Source organism: Natrix helvetica, assembly GCF_964273705.1.
Source record: "Natrix helvetica genome assembly, chromosome: 4".
NCBI lineage: Eukaryota > Metazoa > Chordata > Lepidosauria > Squamata > Natricidae > Natrix > Natrix helvetica.
Genome location: NC_138550.1, coordinates 147,946,376 through 147,973,260, shown reverse-complemented (window position 1 = coordinate 147,973,260; position 26,885 = coordinate 147,946,376). Strand labels below are relative to the sequence as shown.

The 26,885-nt window shown below is 36.8% G+C and overlaps 1 protein-coding gene and 1 long non-coding RNA gene across 6 annotated transcripts in view; one reads left to right on the top strand and one right to left on the bottom strand.

Annotated features, from left to right (window-relative positions):
• LOC309391947 overlaps positions 1–13,975 on the top strand; it is a 58,132-nt gene extending 44,157 nt beyond the window's left edge. Inside the window, exon 5 of the long non-coding RNA XR_014175357.1 lies at positions 13,827–13,975. This is a non-coding gene — a long non-coding RNA (uncharacterized lncRNA). The remainder of the gene's footprint in view (positions 1–13,826) is intronic.
• Positions 1–26,885, bottom strand: part of OXR1 (oxidation resistance 1) — a 249,405-nt gene that overhangs the window by 105,790 nt on the left and 116,730 nt on the right. For all 5 annotated transcript variants that reach the window (XM_081952815.1, XM_081952819.1, XM_081952817.1 and 2 more), the window contains one exon: positions 3,677–3,876. In XM_081952815.1, the coding sequence (XP_081808941.1) occupies positions 3,677–3,876 (200 nt within the window). The remainder of the gene's footprint in view (positions 1–3,676; positions 3,877–26,885) is intronic.

Genomic DNA, 26,885 nt, shown 5'->3' with positions numbered 1-26,885 from the left:
CTCTCTCTTAACTCCCCCACCCCAGACTCTACCAGTCCTTCTCCTATAAAAATGGATGAACCACCAAACTGCTGTTGCTCCTTACTATCTATTAAAAATTGGTTGACTTTGTGAGGTACAGCTATCTGAGTTTTCAATGAAATCATTCCAAAACTTAGCTAGATATGCTACAGACTGAAAATACATAAACGTTATTTGGGGTGCCCCTGAAATAGAGTATCTCTGCAACTTTCCTCTATTTGGTGTACCTGTCACAAAAACCTTCTTGAACCTTCAGAATCTTCCACGTCAATGTGAAGTCACATCAGCCCAGAAGCCATGAAATGTCACAAATACTATACAGTTTGGACAAAAATTGGAACAAAGGGCTGCAAGTGTTCCTAATTGCTATAGGAAGTAAGTGTCAGCCTCTCCTAATTTTCCATCCAAATAAATACAATACTCTACTCAAAATCAGAAGTGGGGGCCCGGATAGACTAGCTAAGTAAGCTCAGAGAGAAAATGTGCATGGATTTTTCTATTTATAGAGGCAACTGCTTACAAAATATATCCTATTCCAGATACTGGGTAAATAAACATCAGTTTAGCCTCTGTGAAAATATTTGTTTATCTTACTTTTAAATTTTCTCTTCTAGCTTTCTTCTGACTCTAAAAACTACCTGCTAAGAATTATTTGTCCTCCTTTTGTCTGTGAAGAATGTATTTCTATGTCTGAGGGGCATGGCAACTGGCCCTGTTATAAACCCCTCATCTAAGCACATAGTAATAAAATATCGTTTCTGTTGATTAGCAATTTTGTCACACAGTGCCAGACTGACTTCTGGCTCCAGATTTTTAAAAAAAATTACTTTCGTCTTTTATGACTGCTGTGTGCAAAAACCAAAATCTAACTTTTCCTCTGGTTTGGATGCACTTTAGGATGTTCTTCATTTGGTACAAAATTCCTAGAGCATTAAATGGTTCTCAGATGATACTAATAATGAACTTCCCATTTATTGCTCAGGCAAAACTCTTCGAAAGTTACAAACCTATAAATGCCAGCTTAAACATTTGTAAGAAATTAAAGTAGAGCATTGGCAGCTTTCATTTGCAAAAAACTTTGTTTTTTCACAAGAAATACTGTCAAATCTATATCCGTTTAAGTTAGAAATAGCAAAGTCCAGAAAAAACAAAGCTAGCACTATTTCTTCCTGGTATTCAGTATCAAAATGGACCAGATGTCTTGTTTTCTACCAGAATCTCTCTTTTTTTTCTCCTGAGTTTTATTTTAGTCATTATTATGTATACTATACATTCTTGCCTTTTCTGTATTACCACCATTGCATTTTTATTTACTATATTTTAGTTGTTATACTTCACCAACAGAAATAACTCTTAAAATATTACAATCCAACACTATAATCTGCCACTACAAACAGTACAGAAAATGTACACCAGATTCAGAAGTAGTTCCAAGTGGTTGCAAGAGGAACAAGTAAGAACTTGTAAATGAGAAGCAGAAACATGGTTTATTTCATCATCTGATGTACATCCTGTTCTACGTTAATAATGGAGGCCTGAATGTTGTCCAAAGAGAAAGAAATTTATGGGCTGTGGTTGTTCTTTTCCTGACATAAAAGCAAGTGATTAGAGCAGGGGTGGCGAACAAGTTCAACAAAAAGAGCCAAAATTTTAAACTGTGAGAGTCAGAGAGCCACACCACGCGCTCCCTTTCGGCGCTAAACCCGGAAGTACAGTCTTGCCCCGCCCCTGGCGACGCGACGACGCTTGCCTGCGCTCCACCAGCTCGGCTGGGAATGGAGACGTTTCCTCAGCGGAGCGGAGCGCCTGAAAGGGATGCAGGCTCAGCCTGCCAGACTGCCACCACTCCACTGAAGACATTGCTGAGCAGAGAAACGTCTCCGTTCCCAGCCGAGCTGGTGGAGCGCAGGCAAGCGTCGTCGCGTCGCCAGGGGCGGGGCAAGACCGTACTTCCGGGTTTAGCGCCGAAAGGGAGCGCGCGATCCGGGTTTAGCGCCGAAAGGGACAAAATCCAAACTTGGCAAAGAGCCACAGTATACAAAACAATGATAAGAGGCAAAGAGCCGCATTCATTTTGGCCGGGAGCCGCATGCGGCTCGAGAGCCGCGTGTTCGCCACCCCTGGATTAGAGCAAGGCAAAGCAATTAGCATTAGCCAATTTTCTCCCTTTTGCATTCCGGGATAGCTAGCAGAAAAATAGAGAGCCACTGGGCCTTCGCAGTAAAAAAACAGACCCCATAACTATAAAATTCAGTTCTCTGGAGGCTTTAGTGTTGGGAAAAGAGGAAGGAAAAAGGATTGTCAGTAAACTGGATTGATTGTTATAATGACAATGTTGGAACATCTGAAAAACCAGGTTAGGAACAGATTACCATGCAGAAAATCTATCTACATAGTTGTTAAGAGTCAACATTGACTGGATGGCACATAATCAATCAAAAATTAATTAGAGGTATTATGTGAAAATAAATTAAGTTATTATATGCATCTCTGTTATGCAAGTCATTTTCAGAGTATGTTCAAGAAAGTATGGAGAATCATAGTCAAAATATCTATACTTCTTAGTTAGAAAAATAAATAATAGAGAGTATGTTTTCCTGTTATATACTGTATTTTTTGGAGTATAAGACGCACCGGAATATAAGATGCACCAAGGTTTTGAAGAGGCAAATAAAAAAAGTTTTTGCACTCTGCAAACCTCCCAAAAACGGCCCGTTTTTCACAAAAATGGCCCTGTTTCCCCCTCCCCAAGGCATGAATAGCCTTTAGCGGACTTGCAGTGTGTTCCTGGGTGGGTGGGAATGGGCCAAAAACAAGCCAAAAATGGCCCGTTTTTTGCTAAAAAGGGGGGCATGGATAACTTTTAGGAAGCTTATAGAGTGCTCCTCGTAGCTGGGGGGGGAATAAAATTGAGCAAAAAACGGTCCGTTTTTCACTTATTTCTGCCCTTCCAAGCCCCAAGGAGTTCTCTAAAAGCTTCCTAGAGGCTCTGCACAGCCATTTTGGTGAAGGGGGCGGGATTTCGGGAGGCAAAAAGTGCTGTGTTCAGTGTATAAGATGCACCCAGATTTTCAGCCTCTTTTTTGAGGGAAAAAGCGTCTTATACTCTGAAAAATACAGTAATTTCTCAACAATAGATGCCTTCCATTTGTAATGTGTTAGGCATTAGATGCAATCACAAGACATTGCAGGCCTGCATTTGCCTCCTACAATAATACGTCTTCAAGAAAATGCAGTCTAAAAATCCTAGCAATGTTCATATCTGTGAATCATCCCCAAAGGTCAGGTTACCAGAGTACGGAATAACAAAATGGTACCAATCATAACTTTCTATTTCTACTAGTCTCTTGCTCTTCTACAAAATAATCTGCCATTCATTAAAATTGGTTGCTAATTACATTTATAATATTTCATAATCCTTATTTGGGAGATGAAAAAAATCACTTCTTCTTTAAGCATTTAGTACCTTCCTAAACCTAACATGCTGCCAAAATGGAAGAATAAAACAGATCATGATCTGGCTATTGCATGTGCAGATGACAACTTAAAAACACATTCTAATGTTCATCTAGCAAATGAATGAATATTCTACTGATCATTCCACAAGACAAGGCCATTAGATATTTTTGATGGAGAAAGTAGTCTGTTCACTTACCAATTGTGTAGTATCTCTTCAATTCACCCTTCCGTGGATTGCGCCGCTGGGAATTTGCAGTGTTATTCTGCTCCTCTTCAGATGTTGTTGTGTTGTTAAGAGCTGTAGGCTTAGTTGGTTGCAGGTCATGTTGTGCTGCTGATGGCAGAGGTTCATAACCTGATGCAGAAATCTCAATAGACTGGGATTTTTTCTTTAGTCTAAAAGGGAAATGATATAATATGCTATCAACAGGTAGATTACAGCTACATGATTCAACTTTTCTCGCTTTGCTGCCATGATGAAAAAATACAAAATTTCATATTACATGTATCACTGTTGCAGGTTGACATGGATTTCTCCTACAGAATGGACATACAATGCATTGACATATAATAATGTCTAGTTCAAAAGAAGTTAAAGATGTAGCTTGGCTGTCATCATCAGAAGAGAACATCTTTAGCAGAGTTTATTTGGAAAGAAACTGGAACTTGAGCAATTGTAATTAGAATAATTGCAAATTTCCAGAATACTTTTCAGTTTATATATTATAACATGCTTTATTTAGTGGCATCTCTGTCTCTGGCTAGTATTTCATTTACAAAAATGCTTAGATTCTATCAACATATGCCAAGTCTCAAAAGATTTTGTCTTCTATGTTTTTGAATTCAATTCATTTCTAAACTTCTGTAAACCTAGCTAGCTCAAAAAGTAGAGTATAAATATATTTTATAAACAAATAGGACACTATAAGGCACATTTAGAAAATATATAGAGTAAATGAAAGCAATGAGCAATGTGTAATGCATGTCTATTTCTATGCAATTGTGATCTAAAGATTTTTTTTCTTATAGAAAAAGCTGTACAGGTATCCCAGAATACATTCCTAGTTTATTTACTAAGTAGATATTGCACTTATATACAACCATTATCTGATGACTCTTGATAGCTTACGGCTTATAGGAAAATTAAAATATCTACCATACAATTAAAAATAAATAATGATTTCATTAAATCTTAAACCAGAATAAACAAAGATGAAAAATAAATAGAAAGATTGCATAATGTTTAAATTAAGAAAATTTCTTCTGGCATAATTAAATTAAGTTCCTAGAGACCCACTGGTACAAATTGGAGCAAAATATTCTAACTTTGGAAGAATTTATGATATTTGGTAACAATGCACTCAGAAGTTAATTTGTGAATGGATTTTAAAATGACAGACCAAAAGAATGGTATGGAAAAAGATGTTGAATTTACAAATGAAACTGGGTGATGGCTAAACAATTGAAGGAGTAATACTGTACAAATAATAAGCCAGACGAAGTGCCTGCACAACATTTTATCTTGAATTTACCAAAAAAAATATATGTCAAATTTGCTTGCAGTTTAGAGATGAGATATGGGAGGAAGAGTTATTGTGTTGTAGTACCAGAAAAGCGACAAGTTACAGCAATTGTTTGTACTTGTTGTGATGATGGAGAAAGTTATTTGCTCACATCTTTTTTCCTTTTTATTAATGATTTTTGTCTTCTTTTTCAAAAATGTCTCTGCACTTTTTTTAGTTTTTGGATTTCTTTAGTTAGTTTAGTTTAGATTTTTTTATCTTTGTATCTGTAAACTTTAATAAGCCTATTATAAAATAGCATTTTTAATTTTTAAGGGTTAAATGTTAACTTTTGTCTTACTGCTTTCTTTGTTCATTCAAAAATGGAAAAACAGGTGAACTTTGCAGCACATTCTTATTCATGTATAATGCTAAATTATAATGAGGTTTGGTCCTAGCACAATGTCTGAATCCTACATCTTACAGCTTGTTTAACAACCCTATCTTTTTTTCAAAAGGTAAACCAGCTTAATGTAATAATGAACCAGGTCATTCTTCCACTTTGACTCTAGCCAATTAAATTATAAACTTTAATATTGAAAGAAAAATTCAGATGAATTCAGGGAAATTGCCAAGATGAAAGCATACTATGTGATTATATTTACAGCAGGATGTCCTTTCACGTTTTATTCTTGTGTCATGTCAAAATAATAGTGAAATCACAGCCCATTATCTCCTGAGAAAATAAGCCATTTTGAGTTAAGGCTAGAGCTAATGAGCTGAAATTATAAACACCAACAAGTCTATCAACAACTCATTTACCATTTTTTAAAAATATTTTTTTAAAAATATTCTTTTTAATTTAGAAGCAATACACGGAAAGTTGGCAGTACAATAATATGGGTCAAAGGTATTCTTAGCCATGACAACTTAGTGGCCATGGCATAAAAAGTTATTTTTGCTAAGTGGTTAAAAAATAGAAAACAAACAATAGAAATAAATGAACATTTTTACTCCTGGAGGGAAATAAGGAGTTCCTTAATGATCTGCTTTGAAGAACACCATTTTAAATTGTTCATAAATTACCAAAAGTTAGAGTAAGCAGAGAACTAAGTTTACAGATGTACACTGAGCTTTCCAAGGTGGTAAAAATGAAAAGTAACTATTAAGAGTCCAGAAATATCTTTGTAAAATGGGTGAATTGTCACTAAAATAGGAAAATAGTGCATGCTTGGAAGACTTGAGGGAACAGATTAGGCATTGATCATCCTGCAGAAAATCTATCTATGGGGTTGCTAGGAGTTGAAAACAATTTGATTCCACATAATAATCAATCGATCTACAATGTACATATAGAGCATAGTGGGACGGGGGATCAAATCTGTAAGATGATTTCTTACAGATCAATAACATTCATGCTCATTTTAATAGAGCTATATTTGCTTTCTTCGAGTAAATTATCTTCATGAAAAATGAAATACTGAACAAAAAGCCTTGTTATAATGATACATAGAGAATATTGTTTCTTTAGTTCTCATTCAGTTTTGTGCTGAAAACTCTCATTTTCAATATTTGAATAAGTAATAAACTTCAAAACATAGGCATCTGCAGAAAGGTTAAAACAAACCAAAAATCCCCTCAGGCTGTCAGTAACAATTATGCTGTCGAGATTTTAAATTTTTGTTAACTCTCTCAGCAGATGAGTCTGTTACAAAAATTTTGGTTAAATACAGTTGAAAGAACTATCAAAGCTTTTGTCAGATTTTTCCTCCCGAGGAAGCAAAAATCGGAAGAGTGAAATAAACATTACCTTCCATCTCCATTTTTATCTTCCACAATGTTTTTCTTCTAAATTAATAATTAATCTGTATATGAGAAGGAAAGATGACCTCTACAGGTGTAATAAATGATTGTCAGATTAATAAGATGCAGCTATTATATAAACAACTAGCCTCAGATTCCAGAGCTGTTTCCCTTCATCATGTCAAGTTATGAGAAATTCAGAAAGTTACCAGCTAAATATATACTGAATACATAATGGATCCAACAAGTGAATAATTTTCATTTCACTTTTAAATTTTCATTTAGAAAATTAACTCACTTGTTGGAGTGGTTATCCTTTTTTAAATAAATCTTGCTAAAGAGAACTCTGTGATTCACATGGTTATGACACTGGGTTAGAGATTAGCAAACCCATATTTGAGTCCCAAGTGCTTCTGGGGTGAGCGCCCATCACTTGCTCCAGCTTCTTGACGGGGAGATGAAAGAAGGTCCCATGGGCATCCCATGAGCAATGGCAATGTTACTGGCTAATCCTTTCAATCCAGAAGAGCCTTAAATGGTCCCTTCAACACAAAAGTGGGAAGCCACAATGTTTGTGTGTTACACTTCCCATTGTACCTTTCATCCTCTGAGTTGAAATTCAATTTCTGGGTGGGTGCAAGGGTTCTTCTTGCCCTAATACAATTATATTGTTTTTTACTTTGTGGGGCAAAGTGGATATTCAAGTATTGTAAACTTTCATTTCATAGGCATTCATCAAGACCCCATAGAGTTCTCAACTATTAATCAATGTAATTCACAGGGTTGGAATCGTATTTTTCATCTTTACATACAACAAATAAAACATTAAAGAAATTTAAAGACCCAACAAGAAGAATATTTTATCTATTAACAGTTCTTTGAGGGTTTTTTTTCTTCAATTTTTACATCTGTATTGCTTTGTAAACAAGAAGCAGATTGTGTAAATTATTTTTTTTCTCTTATCACAACCAAAGATTAATTGCATCAAAGTTGTTCTTTTCATTATACCAGAAAGAAAGAAAGAAAACAAGAATAGCTGGTTTACGACATGGCTTGTCCTAACAAACAGCATATATAAGAGTCGCGGTGGCGCAATGCTTAGAATGCAGTATTGCAGTCTACTTCTACTGATCACCCGTTGTCTGAGCCTTCCATCCTTCTGAGGTTGGTAAAATGAGGAGCCAGATTGTTTGGGGCAAGATGCTCAGTTTGTAAACCGCTTAGGGAGGGCTGCAAAGCACTGTGAAGCGGTATATAAGTCTAAGTGCTATTGCTACTGTTTTGGTACCCTGTTCTAAAAAGATGTAAACATTTCGATTAACTTTAACTGTTTGACTCATATGCCAGAGGACTTTCCATATTCCCAAAAGCATTGTACTAGATAATTAAATGAAAAAGAATAAAGTGGAAATGAATCAAGTATTAGGGAGAAGGAGGCAAAATAAACACAGTTACAGATTAGAATACTCTTTAAATTGTATATAATGGGTTCTACATTCAGTGACACAAAGAATGAGGCCATTCCAATTACACAAAGCTGTGGGTTTCTTTTGAGGATCGCCAACCTTCCTCTCCACCCCCACATCCCCTCCAGCAAAGATCTTATATAATTTCAGAAACCAAACAGGAAGCTATGGTGGTTGCTGCTGCTGACCTTCGTGGAAGGTCAACTATGGAACACTCAGTTACTTGAATAATTGGATTGTCTTTTCCATTCCTGTGTGCTTGGCTTGATTGTGCAGAATTACTAGCAAGCCTCCAGGAAATTCAACTCCAGGAAGTTGTAGAAATAAAGTTGAGCAAACTGGTAGGGATTTGCCATGAAAGCAAAGAAACAACATGGGGGCTAGACATCTAGGTGCCTATGGGTCATAATAGGTGGGAAGCAGAATAGAAAAACAGAAATGAGGACTTTACAAAGAGCTGAGGAAGGCTGCCAATGGTGTTGAGAGGGAGAAATGGAAATTACAACTTGGGGAAAAACATATAAGAAGTGTGGAATTCCATACAAAAATATAGACCTAGGGCAGGAGTCAGCAACCCACAGCTCCGGAGCCACATGTTGCTCCTACATCCCTCTTCTGTGGCTCCCTGTCGCGGGTCAGCACCACAATATTGAGAAGAGCTTCCGGTTTTGGGGAAGCAGGGTGTGCCAGGAGGAGACTCAATCGCAAGGGGCAGGTTTTCCGGTCAGCTCCACAATTGATAAGGCTTTCGGTTAGGACAGGTAGAGGAAAAAGGACACCGTGCTAGGAGGAGACTCTATGGTGGGGAAACAGGACTTCCTGTCGGCTCCAGAATTGAATGGGTGGGGCTTTCCGTTAGGACCTTTGTGGCTTTTTGAGTGTTTAAGGTTGCTGACCCCTAAGGTCATCATTTTTACATTCTGACTTTGGGAGGGAGGTGAACAACTCAAAGCATTATATATAATGAATCTTCTCTATATTTTCTTTGCAGCTGGAAAGAGAACTGTTATTCAGTTAGATTCCCAAGGGAAGGCTAGAATTCATAGCCTCCTGATTTCTAGCCCAGTATCTTCACTACTATACCAAACTAGTGTTTGACACAGACATGTTTGACCCAGAGAGACCAAGATGGGAAGAGAAAGATTAACAGAGGAGATCAAACTGAGTCAGAAATTAAAAGTGAAGGAGAAATTGTTGGTCTGCTTGCCTGCAACATAGGTGCAAGTGAATTGTACTGAGGACTAGTTTGTGACAGCTGGATGGAGCAGACTGGGTTAGCAGAGATGGTGATCAGCCCACCTGTCTTTGGATTATAACCTTCAAGAAAATGGCAAAGGAATCAAACAAAGTGTGAGGAAAAGGAGGATGGAGCATGCTCCCAGGGACCTGTGCAAGGCAACTAAGATTGTTCAATTGTGTGAATATTTGGGAGCTTAAAATACACTTTTGTATTTAAAAAGGAGGTGGTGGGGTTGTTGGCTGTTGTGTAATGTTGTTTTTAGTTGTGAAATTGTGTCCGACCCATCGTGACCCCATGGACAATGTTCCTCCAGGCCTTCCTGTCCTCTACCATCCTCTGGAGCCCATTTAAGTTCAATGGACTCATTTCCCAAGGACACATGTGTGGATAGGGGACAAGTTCAAAAGCTATAGTGTGATAACATTATTACTGTATTTTTCAGAGTGTAAGACCACCTTTTTCCCTCAAAAAAGAGGCTGAAAATCTGGGTGCATCTTATACATCAAATACAGCGGTTTTTTTTGCTTCCTGAAACCCCGCCCCTTCGCCAAAATGGCCGTGCAAAGCTTGTAGGAGGCTTTCAGAGAGCTCCTGGGCACTGGTGAGGGCAGAAATGAGCAAAAAATTGGCTGGTTTTTTTCTCAATTTTGCCCCCAGGAGCACTCTATAAGCTTCCCAATGCCCTTTTTTGACAAAAAACGGGCCCGTTTTTTGCTCTTTTTTTAAAAAAACCGTTTTGGGAGGTTTGCAGAGTACAAAAACTTTTTTTAAAAAAATGCCTCTTCAAAACCTTGGTGCGTCTTATACCCCAAAAAATACGGGTATGTATTTGTGCAGATCTGCCTATAGATTAGTATGCTTCTTGTTTATGGCAAACAGCAAAATAGAACTATTTTAACGTCTAGTTCTTTATGCCAGTAACAAAACAAAGTTGTTTGTTCAGTATTAAGCATCATATCTAGGGGTCTTACTGCATCTGAGGAGGATGGGGAAAAGGATGAAGAGGGCGCAGCAGGCTTGGTTAAGGCATGTAAGAAAGAATTAGGTGATAGGAAGGGGCTCTCTATAGCTGGAAGTCCTTTGCGACAATTTCTCAAACTCAGAACTAGCTACTAGGGATGGAGCCACAACTACTGTCACCTGTTGGAATCGCTACCTCGCATTTTAAACCTTCTGTCAGTCTTCTACAGTCCAGGGGGAAAAAACTGAAACCATGAGTATTCACACTGCCTTTATTGTAAGGTTATAATAAAAGAGTCTTGTACGTCTGAACACACTTCTCCTTCACTTGCCAGAGAAGAGTGCCTTCTGAGATACATTCTCTGTGGGCTGAGATATCTTTTGTCTGGCTATTACCTGGGCTGTGATTCTTCATCCTGTGCCCCAAGATTATTCTCCCAGACCATTACCTATCTAGCTCTCCCTTTTGCAATCAACCTTCCCCTGAAATGTCCTCAATTGTTGCTTTTCCCCCAAGACTTTTAGGAATTGGGAAGAGCCAATCTTTTTTATTGCCATAACTGACACCATTTTAGGGAATTGGGGAAATTCTGTTATTTTATTTTGCAGATACATAAACTGCTTCAAACAATGTTGTAATTTTTACTGTTGTCTTCTTGTACCACAGACTTTGTTTTTTTTTTGTTTTGTTTTTTGCCTGCCCCTCATTTCAGCTATCTTGAATGCATTGTGCACGGTTTTATCTATCCTATACTCATGTTGGTTGTCAGTTAAGTTGTTGGGTTAATATTCACAAAATCTGCAAATGCAAATTTACATGCTGTGTGGCAAATATGTTTTGGTCATGAGATTGTATCATTTAATGGTGAGCAAAAAAGGAACAAAAGACATACTATGCTTATCCCTAAATACACATCAATTAAAATATTTTTACTATTACCGCTACTGAGTAATATTTTTCTTGATATGCTCTGGAAAGCTGGAATGCCATTTAACTAAAGCTCACCGTCAGCAGTTAAGAGACATGATTATATATTGCCAAGATTGAGCAAAGCATAGACTAAATGGGTATAAGTCATTCAAAGTAAATGTAGTTGTAGGACAGAAAAAGAATTAATAGTGCATTAAAAAGATATGATCTTTTATCAAAGCAGTGTGTAGGTAGTCTTAAACCCAATGTCTTCATTACTTTGCATCAAATGAAGATGTAAGGAGGAATAAATGAACACCAAGAGAATCAGGAATTGAGTCTAAGAATTGTTGCAAAATCACTAAAAGGATTTTTTTTTTTAGAGAGAAGAAATACCAAGCACAATTCCAAATGAGATTATGAAGTAGTTAATTTTGCTTGGCTGTTAATTTATTTGATTCATGGTAAAGAGGAATAGCAAATGTAAAACACAGACTTTTTGGCATCATGAACAACAGTGAACAAATGCATACATCATCACAATGTTGTTGAATGTAGGAAAAACACCCTTTTGTTTCACCCATGTAAACTGAAAAACTAACTAATGCCATGAATTGTTTTTCTAAACTTGTTGTGATAAATATAACACACTGGTCCAAATTTAGTATCCCAACCTTTCTTTTTGGCAGCATTGGAATAAAGCTTTGAGTATTTAAGTCTATTTAATTATAAGGAAAAACCTCTTGAGAGCAAGATCTCTCCATCAGTGAAACAGTCTGTCTATTTAGGTGGTAGATTCTCCAGCCATTTTTAACCAAAATAAATCATGATTTAGTGCATATTAACTAATAGCATTATATTTGTTATTGAAGCAATCAAGACACATTATTGACTGCATTTTGATTTCAAAGTGAGATAGTATTAAGTGACTCTTTCTTATTGTCTTTCTTGTTTTACTTGTGTTAAGAGACATGGGGGTGGAATGATTAGAATTGCAAACTAACTCTGTCCATATACCAGGAATTTGAGCTCAAGGTTTACTCAGTCTTCCATCCTTCCAAGGTTAGGTTTGTGACGAACACAACTCAAAACACATTTGCAATGTCTTCTTGAATGGGGATGAAACAGTAGCAACCAAATTCCCAAGCTCGGAGCTCAAACCAACAGCATAATTACTGTTATAATTGAAAATCTGTAAATATCCCTCATTGGTAAAACAAAAAACCCTCCATTTTAGCTAGTACTAATGCACTAAAAGTCGTTGAAAACTGAAGGCAAGCTGAATATGGGGCTCACACACTTTCTATGGGAATTTTATGGTGTGGACTGAGCAGTGTTTCACTTTTCCGCCTTTCCAATTTGTTAGTCACCATCGCTACTTTGTCCACTCTTCCATCCCATGAAAAGGAACTGAACCAATAGCTCACATCAACCTTCTCACTGTGGTTTAAACATTTTCTCTTAATGTGCAAACTCTATGTTTCATACAACTCCAATGGGCAGTAAACAGATGAAATGCCTTTTACAGTCCAGACAATATACAGTGGCAGAAGCATGAATTGAAAAACGCTCCCATTGTCAGTGAAGAAACGATTGCTTTGATCCATATGCTATGCTGTCTGCAAGTTTATTTATCATCATTAAAAAAGATAAAAGTATCCATCAAGACCAGCTCATCTTCTGGTCACCTCAGGGACACATCCATGAAGCTTTCTTAGCAACGGTACAAAAGTGATTTTCTATTGCTGCTTCCTAGGATTTTTTGCTACCTTCCCAGTCCCATATACAGCCATGGCAATGTCTTATACTCTCCCATCCAAGTACAGGTCAAGATAAAACCTGTTTAGCTTCCAAGACCAAACAAGGTCATCTATTGCTGCTATCTTTAAATGCTATATAAAGTATTGATATAGTTTGCTATCTAAATTTGGAGGATAGGTTCTTTCTTCCCTTATTCAAAGCTCTTGCTTTGATGCCTCTATCAAGTTATTCCATCAACTTTTTCTTAGATTAGTTCTATTTATATTTCATTTTAATTACTTTATCCCAAATATATAGGGATTTCTTTATGAAATACATAGACCTACTACATCAGATTTAATTGATTAACTATTATTTAAAAAAAATACAGCTGAAAGTGGCATGCATCCTGTACAAGTAATCCCTTCATCCAAAGGAGTTGATTATAATCATTAATGGGAGAATATTTCCTCTTTTTTTTCCAGCACAAATGCATGGAAGATATTGTGCCAATTCCTTAGAAAAGTGTCTTCTATCAGGTCAAACTATTTAGAAGTATTTCTGCCTCAACAGATTCTGTTTGCAGATATTATCTGTTCCTTAGAATATCGGCGGCTGAACCCATAATTCTTTCCATGTTGCCAACTTTGTTATTATCATAATATGTATATGGCAATTTTTACAATTGAGTTAATCTCATAAAAGTATGTATTTCATAAAAATAGATTGATGTCCATGAAGAGCGAAACTGGCCCTCCAGCTGATTTTAATAACAAGCCATCAAATGCTTGGAGCTGTTCTTCAGCACCATTTGGAGAACGTAGGTTTCTCAACCCTACTGAAGATCATGGAAATATATGGCTTTGCTGACTTTACAACATCAAACTAATGTGTTTTTTTACTCCAAACACCATCCAAATAGTCATATAATATTCCTGTTATTTTAAATTAGGTATTATGTGACTGCAACTGCTGAAAAATCTCTGTTTTAAAGCACTTTGAGAAGAGAATTTGATATACTAAAATATGGGAGCCTCCATTAAAGATGATTTGCTTAGTAAAATATCACATTAGCATCAATTCATCATTCATAATTCATTGTCTGGTTTTCATTATCAAGATTCTTCTTCATGACTCTGGGATTTATTTTAAGGATAACTTTGCAAATGTTATGCAACAGAATGTGTTGCCATATCTAGAAGTCTTCTTAATCAAAAGCATATGTAAAATGTCATGTTTTTCAACTGCTATAAAAAGCAAATAACAAGCAGAATGAAATTTTCTGGAGTTTTGAAACAAATGGCTACTTCAAATGTTTACTGATGAGCTAGTCTTCTAATCTACAATAAATAGATGAAAGTTAAACCAACACTGAGTTTTCCATTGACTTCAACATCCTTGAAAACTCTTGAAAGTAGGTTCATTGATTTGAGAAAATGACAGCTTTTAATCACCAGGTCAAAAGTCTATACCAAGCATTTAATAGAAAAATTTGGTTACATTTACTTACCGGTAATATTTGAACTATTAATAGTGTTCATAAGAATAGTGAATTCCTGTTGTTTCTCTATTTTTAAAAGATGTCTATATTTTCTGTATCAGATTTTAGCAATCAGCGACTTGGCTGCCTGTTGCAGCCCCCAAAACCCTTTTAAGGCCCCCAGTATCCCCTGAAAAAATTTCCCCTATGAAAATTGTGGTTGTCATCTTAAAATACCCAATACGCTTAAATCTAAAACTCAAAAAAAAATATCATCTCCCTCAAAGCTATGCCTACTTCCTATCTCTATCCTCGCTGCTTTACCAAATCCTCTTCCAAACCTAACTGAACAGCAGTCTTCAAAAGATTGCCAACCCCATCCTTCGTCAAATGACTACAACCTTGGAAAGAGTGCTGCTAACCTAAACGTATTACTAATTTAAGGGGGGGAAGGCATTTGAGGTTGTAAGTCTGTTAAGTTCCTGAGATGGGCAAAGCCTGTCCTCGTTATTTTGTCAGGACGCTTCATTTTCTCACGTACTGGCACTACATGGTTCAAGACTTCCTTCCAAAACAGTATTTGACTTCTGCAATGCAGATCTGACTCATCCATGTAAGGTGCATATTATTAGCCAGAACGGGCTGTGAGAAATTGCTTCAGAAGGCAAAGTGCAAAATGCTACGGCTTAAGGAAGGTGCACAATTTCTCAGCGAGAAATAACTCTTACTGCTACTAACTTCTTCATAAAACTTCTACCAAATAAGGAGAAAAGTGGACTACAATAGGTAGTGCTCAATTTACAATAGTTTATTTGGTGACCATTCAAAGTTACAACGGCACTGAAAAAAGTGACTTATAACCATTTTTCACACTTACGACTATTGCAGCATCCCCGTGGTCATGGGTCAAAGTTCAGATGCTTGGCAACTGACTTGTATTTATGACGGTTGCATTGTTCCTGGATCATGTGATCACCTTTTGCAACTTTCTGATGAGCAAGTCAATGGGGACATCAAATTCATTTAACAGCCAGCTTACTAACTTAACAACTGCAGTGATTCATTTAACAAGTGTGGCAAGGAAGATCGCAAAATGGGGCAAAGCTCACTTAACAAATGTTTCAGTTAGCAACATGAATTTCGACTCAATTGTGATTGTAAGTTGGTAACTACCTGTATTTTCTACTTGTTTTCCAGAAGTGCTAACTTAGTGGACTTCAATATACTTCAGGTTCTGGATTTTGGCAGCTTCCCATAGCTACCTAGGAACAAATTTTGGAAAGTCTGAATACCTAAAATTCAAAAATCATACATTTTAGATACCCTTTTCAAAGAATCAGCACAGGGCAATGGTGAAAGTGTTGGATAAAGATCAGGAGACACAGGATCAAGGCTAACCTCAGCCATGGAAACTTGTTCAGCACATAGTATCCTGATGGAGAAATGAAAGAAGGAACGGCATTCATCTTCATCCTGTAATTATTTGAGCTCCAGAAGAAATGGAATTCTTATTTTCAGATTCTACTCACTGAATATAAAACTGGTGTGCATACTTTGTCTATGTATATTACTTCTCTAGAAAGGTTTCATATATTGAAGAATACAAATGAGAATTAACTATTCAATTGTACTGTGATTTAATTTCCTTAATTAAGATAAAGATCCACTGTTGATATTGGAAAGCCCCATTGTCATCATTTTTTTTCCTTTTGGTATCTTGGTATACTGTATCCATCAGTCTTCGAAGTCAATAAACAGCTACTTTATGCCTTTTGGAAATCTGGCACAGGCTGCTTTCAGTCTTTGAAGGTCAAATTTGAATTACAAACCTGTAATTTCCCTGAGGTGGACAGTCTTGAAGGAGAAAAAAGAAATATGTGTGAATTCCACTAACATTAACCAAAAATAGCCAAGCAACTGTGATGATCAGAAACTTTCTCCTGTTAGCTCAGATGACTTAAAGAGAGTCCTTTTGAAATGCTAAAGCAATTCAATCTTCTTTAACAATCTTTTGCAGGTGACAGAAAAAGAGATAAGCCAACAATTTACTTTTGGTTGTTCTTGATATAGTATTTAAAAAGTGATTATTAATAGGAAGCACCTGAAGTCTTTACTCAGGCAGAATGTTGATGAACAAGCAAAATACTTGGGATCTAGAAAAAGTCTCACGATGAAGGTGGTAGAAAGACCCAAGCAGAAAATACAAAAAGCATGCAATGTAAACAAGCAGATGATGATCTGAATGGCCAAGGCTAAAACTCTGCATTGAGTTACATATTTTTCTTGAGGAAATGCAAATTTCTTTAGGAAAAGTTACTCTTCTCTCCTTGTGGTTTCTTGATATTGTTTTGGGGAGCCATTAACCACTTTAATGGCTAAATGACACAAAACGAGCAACTTTCTTGAGAACATTTTGAAGACAAAGACATTAAAGGAAAATAAATCCTATGGTGGTATTAGCTTAGGGGTTGTATTTTTTTCCCTTGTTATTGTTTTGTTTTATTTGGAGGTGCTTTCTTCTCTTGCCATAAAATGTTCTTGCTGCTTCAAATTTTTCTTACTACTATATAGCGCCAAAGATAGAATTATATTATAGATTTAACAGTGTCGTTCCAACTATAGTTTCACACTTTTTGGAAAGCCACTAAAACTTTCATTAAAAAGAAAAGATCTTCAGGAACATGGGGCTGGAGTTTATCTAAATTTATGACTTAAAGCCAGGTGAAGTGTATCAGTAACATAGATATTGACGTACCTCTACCACTTTGAAAATCAGCTTTTTTTTATTTAATTCATTCTGGCACTTTTTCATCTCTTCAGAAAATACATCAGTGTATTGATTGCAGGCAGAAAAAAAAACAGCTATAAAAAACATGGAAGAAAATAATTTTCGTTCAACTATTGCACTTGTTTTCAAAAGCAACGTATTTCAGAAGGCTTATAAAAATTGCTTCTGTATATGAGTTGCTGCAAAGCAACAAGGAAGAAGACATTTTATCCTTGTGCATTACTTATCAGTTTTCCATGAGCATTTGATTGACTACTGTCTAAAGCTAGATGTTTCATTTTTGTCAAGCCGATCTGGTCTTTTCTTATTGTACTTCATTAAGGTGCATTATTTTAAATGAAGTTTAACAGTTTCCTCAGCTTGCAGTCGCCTCAAATCACTTTGTTCCTGAATATTCTCAAAGCACCAAAAGGAAACCAATAATTCAATATATTCCAACATGATGCCTTCTGGATGTGCTCCGTCTGCAATTCTCTTAATAATTAGAATTTGGGGAGTTCAACTCATAATAAATCAGGAGAACTCCAGAAGGGAAAAGCTGCATTATAGTCCTCCATGAGATCATATATAGTTGGGGTGTATAGGGTGTTCAGTGAGGGGGAGCACTTCTGGTGTAGGGGCATGTTGTGTCCTTTTAGGGCAGCTCGTCTACCTTTGGTCCCCACCTGTCACTCAGCTCTCACCTGTGACTCCTAGTAGCTGTAGTATGTGCAGCGGCCACACCCCAGGCAACAGTTTCGACAAGCTGGCCAAACCTGATTGAGAGTAGCCATTGGGTCATTGACTTTCAGTGAGATAGGCACTTGTCTATCTCGAGCATGTGAAGACAGATTCCGGCAGATTGGGCAGATGAAACCTGCTAGAACAGGGCAACGGTCATGAAGGCGATCTCTGCAAGCGATCTGGTACACTAAGAGCATGGCAAGACATGAAAGATGCCCTGGTCAACCACTGCGTCTAGCCCACCTCCAACTGTCTCCACTCTTGTCCTGCTATTGGAGCAAGATAGAATCTGGGAAGATAGAGAGAGACTGACTCTGCACACCTCTCCCTCTCTTTAATCCAATTCATGCACAAGTCTTGACATCCCCTCAATTAGGTGTCAAGGTTCTCTTCGAACACAATGAACGAACATCATATATAGTAAAACACAGGTCCCGAATGCAAATTACCCTTTGCCACAAGTGTGTGTGTGTGTGTGTGCGCGCGCACGCGCGCATGTGTGTGTGAGTGTAGATAAAATCCAACATTCTCTTCCATTTCATAATTTTGTTGTCTAATCTAGACTTCCTCAACTGAAGAGCCCCTGGTTGTATTAAACTATGATACCACACTGTATACATTTTGTATATCCCGATAGCATCCTCTATTTCCTATCCTTTGCGAGCTTTTATGGCAATCAAAGTTGAATGGGTCCTAACAAGTTAACACCTCAAAAAAGAAAAAGAAAACAAGTCCAAAACTGATTACCCCTGACAGCATTTTGATCCATCTTTAGAGGAGGATGTGAAAGATTAATAGGAAAAACAGCCCTCAAGCTATGCTTATTCCTCTTCAGGTTTGTGGATGTAATGTCATAAATTTAATAGTCACTGGATCTTGGCCAACATTAAATCTTTAACTATGATCACAAGCAGTTTGGTGGAAAGGAGAAAAAGCATCTGTAGTGAATGAGGAGCGGGTCTCCAAAATGTTCCAATTATAGGTTTAATGCACATATTGCTTCACTGAAATAGCAATAGCACTTAGACTTATATACTGCTTTACAGCCCTCTCTTAAGTGGTTTACAGAGTCAGCATATCGCCCTAACAATCTGGGTCCTCATTTTGCTGACCTTGGAAGGATGGAAGGCTGAGTCAACCTTCATCTGTTGAAGATTAAACCCCTGGCAGTTGGCTAATTCTGCCAATACTGCATTCTAATCACTGTGCCATCACAGCTCCTAAATAATGCAACAAAATAAATAACTCTGAATTAAGCTAGTATATATCAGAATGATGATAACATAACATTGTCTCCCAGAATTTCAGAGAGTTATGGACAGTAGTTATAGCAATTATAAAACACTTTCTGAATCAAAACAATTTGGCTGATATGACCAATTCATTTGTCACACCCTAGTGCTAAAATGCAGAAGAAACACAAAACTTTACAGAGTGCTTTAATTATCACAAATTGATTTGTGATCTCAGGACATGGGAGGCTGATTTAACACTAATTGATTTGTGATACAGAAGGGAAATTGAAAAGCTGCTGTATCTAACCAAAGCCAGAACAAAATTTGAAAGGATTTTTTTTAAAAAAAAGCTGAACAGCTGGAAATAAAACAGAGGCAAATTTCAAAAATAATACATAGACATTTACTAGCTGCCTTTTTCATATCATTCAACAGCTTTATAGTTATGCCATGTTCATGTTAGATTCTTATCCTGTTAGGTATTTATAGGATGTACAGGTATTCCTTAACTTACGATGACAATGGAGTCCAAAATTTATGTTGCTAAGTGAGCAATTTGGTGAGCTTTGCTCCATTTTACATCCTTTCTTGCTAGATTTGTTAAGTGAATCACTGTAGTTGTTAATTTAGTAACATGGTTGTTAAGTGAATCTTGTTTCCCAATGACTTCCCCACAACCTATTGATTTTTTTTTTAATGTTAGTAAAACCACATCTGGAATACTGCATCCAGTTTTTGTCGCCACGATGTAAAAAAGATGTTGAGACTCTAGAGGAGTGCAGAGAAGAGCAACAAAGATGATTGGGAACTGGAGGCTAAAACATATGAACAATGGCAGGAATTGGGTATGTCTAGTTTAATGAAAAGAAAGAGTAGGGGAGACGTGATAGCAATGTTCCAATATGTGAGGGGCTGCCACAAAGAAGAGGGAGTCAATCTATCCTCCAAAGCACCTGAAGACAAGACAAGACAAGAAGCAATGGATGGAAACTAATCAAGCAGAGGAGCAATCTAGAACTAAGTAGAAATTTCCGGATAGAAAAATTAATCAGTGGAATCTACCTGTACAATGTTAATCAGAAGTTCGAATGGTTTAATTGGTTGAATGGCTTAGATTGAATGGCTTAGTGACCATTTGAAGTTACAATGGCACTGAAAAAAAGTGACTTATTCACATTTACTTTTTCACATTTACAACTATTGTGGAATCTTCATGGTCATGTGATTAAAATTCAGATGTTTGGCAACTGACTCATATTTATAATGGTTGCAGTGCACTTGAATCGTGGGATCATCTTTGGCAACCTTTTGACAACCAGAGTCAATTGGAAATCCAGTTTCACTTAATAACTGTGTTACTAACTGCAGAATCAACTGCAGTGATTAATTTAACAAATGTGACAAGAAAGGTAATAAAAATGGAGTAAAATTCATTTAACAAATGTTTCACCACATAACATTTTGGCTCAATGTGGTTGTAAGTCAAGGACTGTAAGTCAAGGCTTTATCATCCATTACTTTAGTATAGCTCATATAAGTCTGAACAAAATAACTAACTATTTATTTCAGTTTTGATATGTTCAAATAAGCACATGGAAGATAAAGTCATAATCTAATCTTTATTCACAAGTTCAATTTGAGAAATCTTAACATAAACAGAAGATAAAAGAATGGGTCACAGCCCTAGCAAAATATCACAATTACCAAGATATTTTAATTTAAGCTCATTCTTTCTCTCCTTCCCTCTCTCCCTCCTCTCTCTCTGTCTTATATTTTTATGTGGCTATATTAACATTTGCTACTTCTTGGAACAAATCCCCTTTCTCAAGTTAAACAATATTTGCTGCAAAGCAACTAATCAAAGCTCAGTCTATTTTAAAACAGTATTCCTGGGGCAAAAATGAATTTAGATCTTCAGGGAACTTCCATTTTCCAAAGGGGCTTGAGTGACATCTGGGGAGTTTGTTGAAAGAAAAAAGATAGAACCTTCAGATATATTTTTGTCATACTTAACTCATGTACCAAATTATAAAAATGAGAACAACTACTAGAGCTTATAACAAATCACCTTTTGAACGTTTCTACCAAAGTCCTAGACAAAGAAATTTGGTTGTTGATTTTGCTGAATCTTTGCAAAGAAATATAAATTCTCTAAAACTTTCTCAAATGCAATAATCCCTCTTATATGTTGTTGATGTTAGAACCACTGTTGAACCCTTCCTCCCTGGTGAAAGTTGGTCTCGTATGTTTTTCCTCAAAAGTTAAGTGATGTGCAAAAAGCCAAGAAGGCAGAAGGAGAGCAATAGCACTAGTATTTAGGGTATTTATAAGTCTTATAGCACTCTGAGCGGTTAACAGAGTCTGTCCTTTGCTCCCAACAATCTTGGTTCTCATTTTACTGGTCTTGGAAGGATAGAAGGGGGGAAGGCTAAGTCAACCTTGAGTCGATCAGGATTGAACTCCTGGCTGTGGGCAGAGTTAGCCTGCAGTACTGCATTCTAACCACTGTGCCACCATGGCTCCAGAATGATGGAGAGAGAATGAACAGTGAAAGATTCAACCTTAACATTCCTCCATTCCCTCATATCTTGTATCTGAATAAGTGCAAGAGCATCTTCAAACTCCTTCCAGGAGAGTTCCTCAGAATTCTCCTATCCTCTGAAAGATATGTCAGACTCACATTATCTTCCCTCAAGCTAAATGAGAACTGGCAGGAAAAAAATGAAATAGAATTTTGCAGCCGAGCACTAATAAAGACTTTTGATTCAGACCTGGTAACACATAGCAAGAAAATAGAAATAATAATTATTCACAACCACGCTTCAATTTTTATTTTCCTTCTCCCTGACCCTTTCTTTTTCTGAGCTAACAATGTCAACTAACTCATGCCTTCACCCACTCCTCAAAGTTCTTTTATGATCATTCAAGGCATAAGAGGATTTATTTTCAAAAGTGCAGAATTCTAACTCCTCAGCATACAAATGCTATTTTAGAGAATGCTCAAGGCAGCAAATTGATGGTTTTTTTTTCTTGATTTGAGATTGTCACCTCTGCTATTTATCAGGATGTATACTTTATAAACAAAGAACTATCTAACAATAAGAGAGAAACTTTATCAGTTGATAGGCAAGAGTTGTTGCATTTTATACAAAGTTTGGAAGTCCTGTTCCTACACATTACAGTGAAAATAATTCTCCTTAATTATTATGGTTAAATTAAGTAGACTGCCTTGAAATGTTCTGTAACCCATTTTGAACTGGGATAACAAGTACACTTAAGACATATTTTATACATTTGTTCAAAGAATGACCTCAGAGCAGGCTGTGTGAATGTCAACACTTGAATTACATGTACACTCACTCACTTATACCAATGTTGCTAAAAAGAGCAAGTCTTAATTAGCATATGTGTCTGCAATCAACCCATCTAATTATGTTGCTAAAAAGGTCATTGGAAAGCTCATTGTTCTGCAGATGGATATGTAGCAAAAACGAAAGAAGGGAACTAAGCATGTCCTATGTAGAAGGCATGTGGGTGTAATTGTAGGCCCTAGGAAGAAAATCTTCTAAAGGAGAGTGAAGAACAGAAAGTCAGACTGTTCCTTTTTGTTAGCATAGCTATGGATACAAGTTTGATACATATGGATACAAGTTTGGTTCAGGCTTCAGCATTTGCTATTAATATAATAGGCCAAGAGAATATAACCTTTTAAGGCTTTCTTAGAATTGCCACGTATTGCCTATCTATGTATATATGCTGTCTAGTTTTAATATCTGGTGTGTAACAGAGCTATCTATCAGCCACATTTAGGTTTCGTTTCTCTACTAGTGTTAAGTTTTGTTTCTAGGCTTTATTAGTGTTCAGTTTCGTTTCTAGGATAAGTTTCCTTTTCTTCTAAGCTTTAAGTTTCTGTTACGTATGCAATGAGTCATGCTTTTCTGTGATTTCTATATGCTACTCTCTTATGCGTGTATCTCCCCCCGCCCTAATGAAACTGCTTAATAAAAGAGTCTGTTGCGATCTATTCGGGAGACACAACATCACCCCGGGTACTTCGTGCTCTCTCACTTCGAGAATCTTTTGTGTGGTGTCTTTTATTGGCTAATCCACCCTTGCGAGGGGCCCTCTAAATTCGCTCCTGCGGGAGTTATCGACAAGGAAAGTCTGAAGAACCTCGGACGAGTGTGTTGCAGGGTCGCTGCGACATCTGGGGTCTCGTCCTGGGTTCGGCTTTCTACGTTTACAAAGGTACGACTTTTGTCTAGAAGTGTACCTCCTTCACGCCTGTTACTTCTCGCCTGAAAGAGGCTACGTGCACAAGTGAGTAATGGGCTCTTCGAGTTCCAAAGTTTCGTCAGGGCATAAGGACGAACTTTTCACTCTAGTGAAGATGACTAATTGTTTGCAAAAAAATTAACAGCACCACTATCTATAAATTTTTCCAGTACTTAGAAAAACAATGTCCGGCTTATCTGGAAAAGGCTCCATAAAAATGTCTATGTGGAAGATTGGGATTTATTTCCACAAGACACAAAGAGCCCCTGCAAAAGTGTTATTTATTAAGTAAAAATTCTTTTTCCAACATGATCTTTAATTGGCCTTTTAACTTCTCATGGAGATGTTAATTTTTCAGCTCCTCCATGGTTAGAGAAACGATTAGCAAAAGAGGAGGGGAATAAACATGTTTTTTGCCTCTCCGCCTAAATTTATTCCACAAGATCATAAAGTAATTAGTTTAAAAGATTGCTTTTTTCTATCCTTCCTTGTCCTGCTTCGCAAGAAAAGTTTGACTTTGTGTGTTGGCCTTTTACCCCCCCCCCCTTCTTTTCTTTTAAAAAAAGTTTCTGCTGGTTTCTGTTTCCTTTCCCCCCACCTCCCCCTCTCCGGGATGTCTGTTGTTCCACACACACACACACACACACTTTTCCCTCTTTAGAAACACTCTGTGTCGGCTTTTGCTTGTTGTCCCCCCCCCCACATTCTTTTCTTTTGAAATGTTCCCTCCCCCCACACACACCTCCTCCCTTTTTTTTTTTTTTGAAAGAGCCTGTGTCGGTTTAACAAATTGCAGGAAAACAACAGACAGATAATTTTGAGGCTCAAATTAAGTTTGGTGAAATTAGCAAAGGGAAATGTTATGTTTGAATGCTAGAGAGCAATTATTGGTTTGAGAATGATTTTGATATGGTAGATATGATTATAATCTAATTGGCTTTTAAAAATAAAGAAGTGATTTTTTATTGAAAGTAGTGTAGAGAAGGGTAACGAAGGTGATTGATGGAGGCTAGAGCATGTGAAAAATTGTTGCAGGAACTGGGTATGTTTAGCTTGAGAGAGAGAAGGAGTAGGGGAGACATGATGGCATTGTTCCAATGTCTCAGGGATTGCCACAGAGAGTCAGGCTGGTCAAGGAGAGAGATGGCTTGGAGCTGGGGAAAGATTTCCTAACGGTTAGAGCAGTTGATAATTGGAACGGCTTGTTTCCAGGGGTTGTGAATGCCCCAACATTGAAGGTCTTTGAGAGGATGTTGGATTGGATTGTATTGTATGAATTGTAGATTGTTTTAGTAAAGCATAACTGCATAAAATGTTATAATCTTTTTTGCTCCAAAATTTTTTTTGTTTAAATGAACACGGAGTTATTTTGCTAATTAATTTATGGCAGCTATTGGGGAATCTTTATTTGGGTTCGTCCGTCTGTGTCTGCCGCTATTTAAAGTTTTTTATTTGATTTTTTTTCTTTTTGTGCCCTTGCCACAGTTGAAAAGATTAATGAGATCTTGAGCATTCCATTCGTGGTTTGCGTAACTTGTCAGCTAATTCTTTTGATGTTTTTTTTTAAAGATAAAAAGGCTCCGTTTTAAAATGTTTTGCCATTACATTTCTTTAGGCAGTTAAATTAATAACCTTGGGTTTTTTGTAGAAATTGGACTGATTTTATTAACATTATTTTTTCTATTCCAAAATCTGATTTTTTATTTTATTTTCAGAAAAACTTATTTTTTCAGTGTGTTTTAACTGACTATGTGGTCTATATGACTTTCCTGCTTGCCTATTGTTCTCGATTCTTTGCTTTCATAAGACTGGTTTTTTTTTGGGATGGAGCATGAAATTGCTTATAAGGACTTTTATGAAAGTTTCCTACCTTGCAATACTGTTGTTTTTGCAACACTAAAAATTGTTTGTTGCTATTTTAACTTTTTACATCTTTTCTTAACAAGCTTTTTAACTATATTTCTGACTTTCATTATGTGTGTCAATTTATTTTTAATTTTTTAGGTATTTTTTTTTAACTATGTTTTTTCTTTAGATTTATTTTTGATTATTATTTTTTTATCAAAATGCCTGGGGACTGGCACAATTTTGTCATATGCCACTCAACCAGGCCAAGCAAATTATTTTATTTTGCCCCTAGTGTTCTGGGGCATCCCCCTCTGGGGACAAGGAAGTTAATTTTTATGATTTGGCCTCTAATCACTATGGCAAATGGATGCCACCTATGTTTCTTTTTTTTGGCTCCTTAGACGTAAATTCATTTATCTAGGAAAGGGGTTGGACTAGAAGACCTCCAAGGTTTTTTCCAACTCTACTATTGTATTATTATTGTATTATTTATTTTTTTAATTTTTGGCCACATTTTTTTATTTTTTTTTCAGCCTTTACTGCCTTGGGCAAACTTTTTCTTTTAAAGACTGACAATGGCCTGGCCTATTTTTTATTGGCCTTTTTGTAATTTTGTACTAATTGCAACAGTTTTAATTTTTGGGGTTTTTCCTTATAATTCCACAGGTTAAGCCATTGTGGAACGTGTTAATTGGTCCTTCAAGGACTGTTTTTTTAAAAAATAAAAAAGGAGGGATTTTGGGTACCTAACAATTTGGTGTACCCCAATTTGGCTAATTTGGCATAGGTAACATAATAGATTTAAAAAGTTTGTTTGCCTCCCCCGCAAGGGGGACGAGGATATGCTGTGCTTGTTTTTACAGATTTTTATGGATTCTAGTACGTGATGTTTGTCCAGCCAAAAATATTGTCGTACCAGTTCCCAAATCCAGTTCCAGAGATGACCAAGATGACTTTACAGACAGCACAGTGGCCAATACGATCTTGCCAAAACAGCTGTCCAGTGATATGAAAAACCAAAAACCACCAAAGCAGTGCTGAAACAACGACACAACAACTTATGTGCTGCCATTTTTGCCAAGTCCTTAGTCATCATTAGTCATCATTTGTTTATGTTTACTTGTTTTGTCATCTCACCAAAAACTCATTTGAACAGTGACTGAAATAAAAATCTATAGGTGCAACTAACATTACACCAGTGGTGGGTTTCAAATTTTTTTGGAACCTACTCTGTGGGTGTGGCCTCCTTTGTGGGAGTGGCTTGCCGGCCATGTGACCTGGTGGGAGTGGCTTGGCAGTCATGTGACCAGGTGGGCATGGCTAACTTGGAAAATGTGGTGAAACTCACTTAACGATGCTCTTGCTTAGCAACCAAAATTTTGGGCTCAATTGTGGTCATAAGTTCTTTTTCTTTCTTTCTTTCATCTCTCTCTCC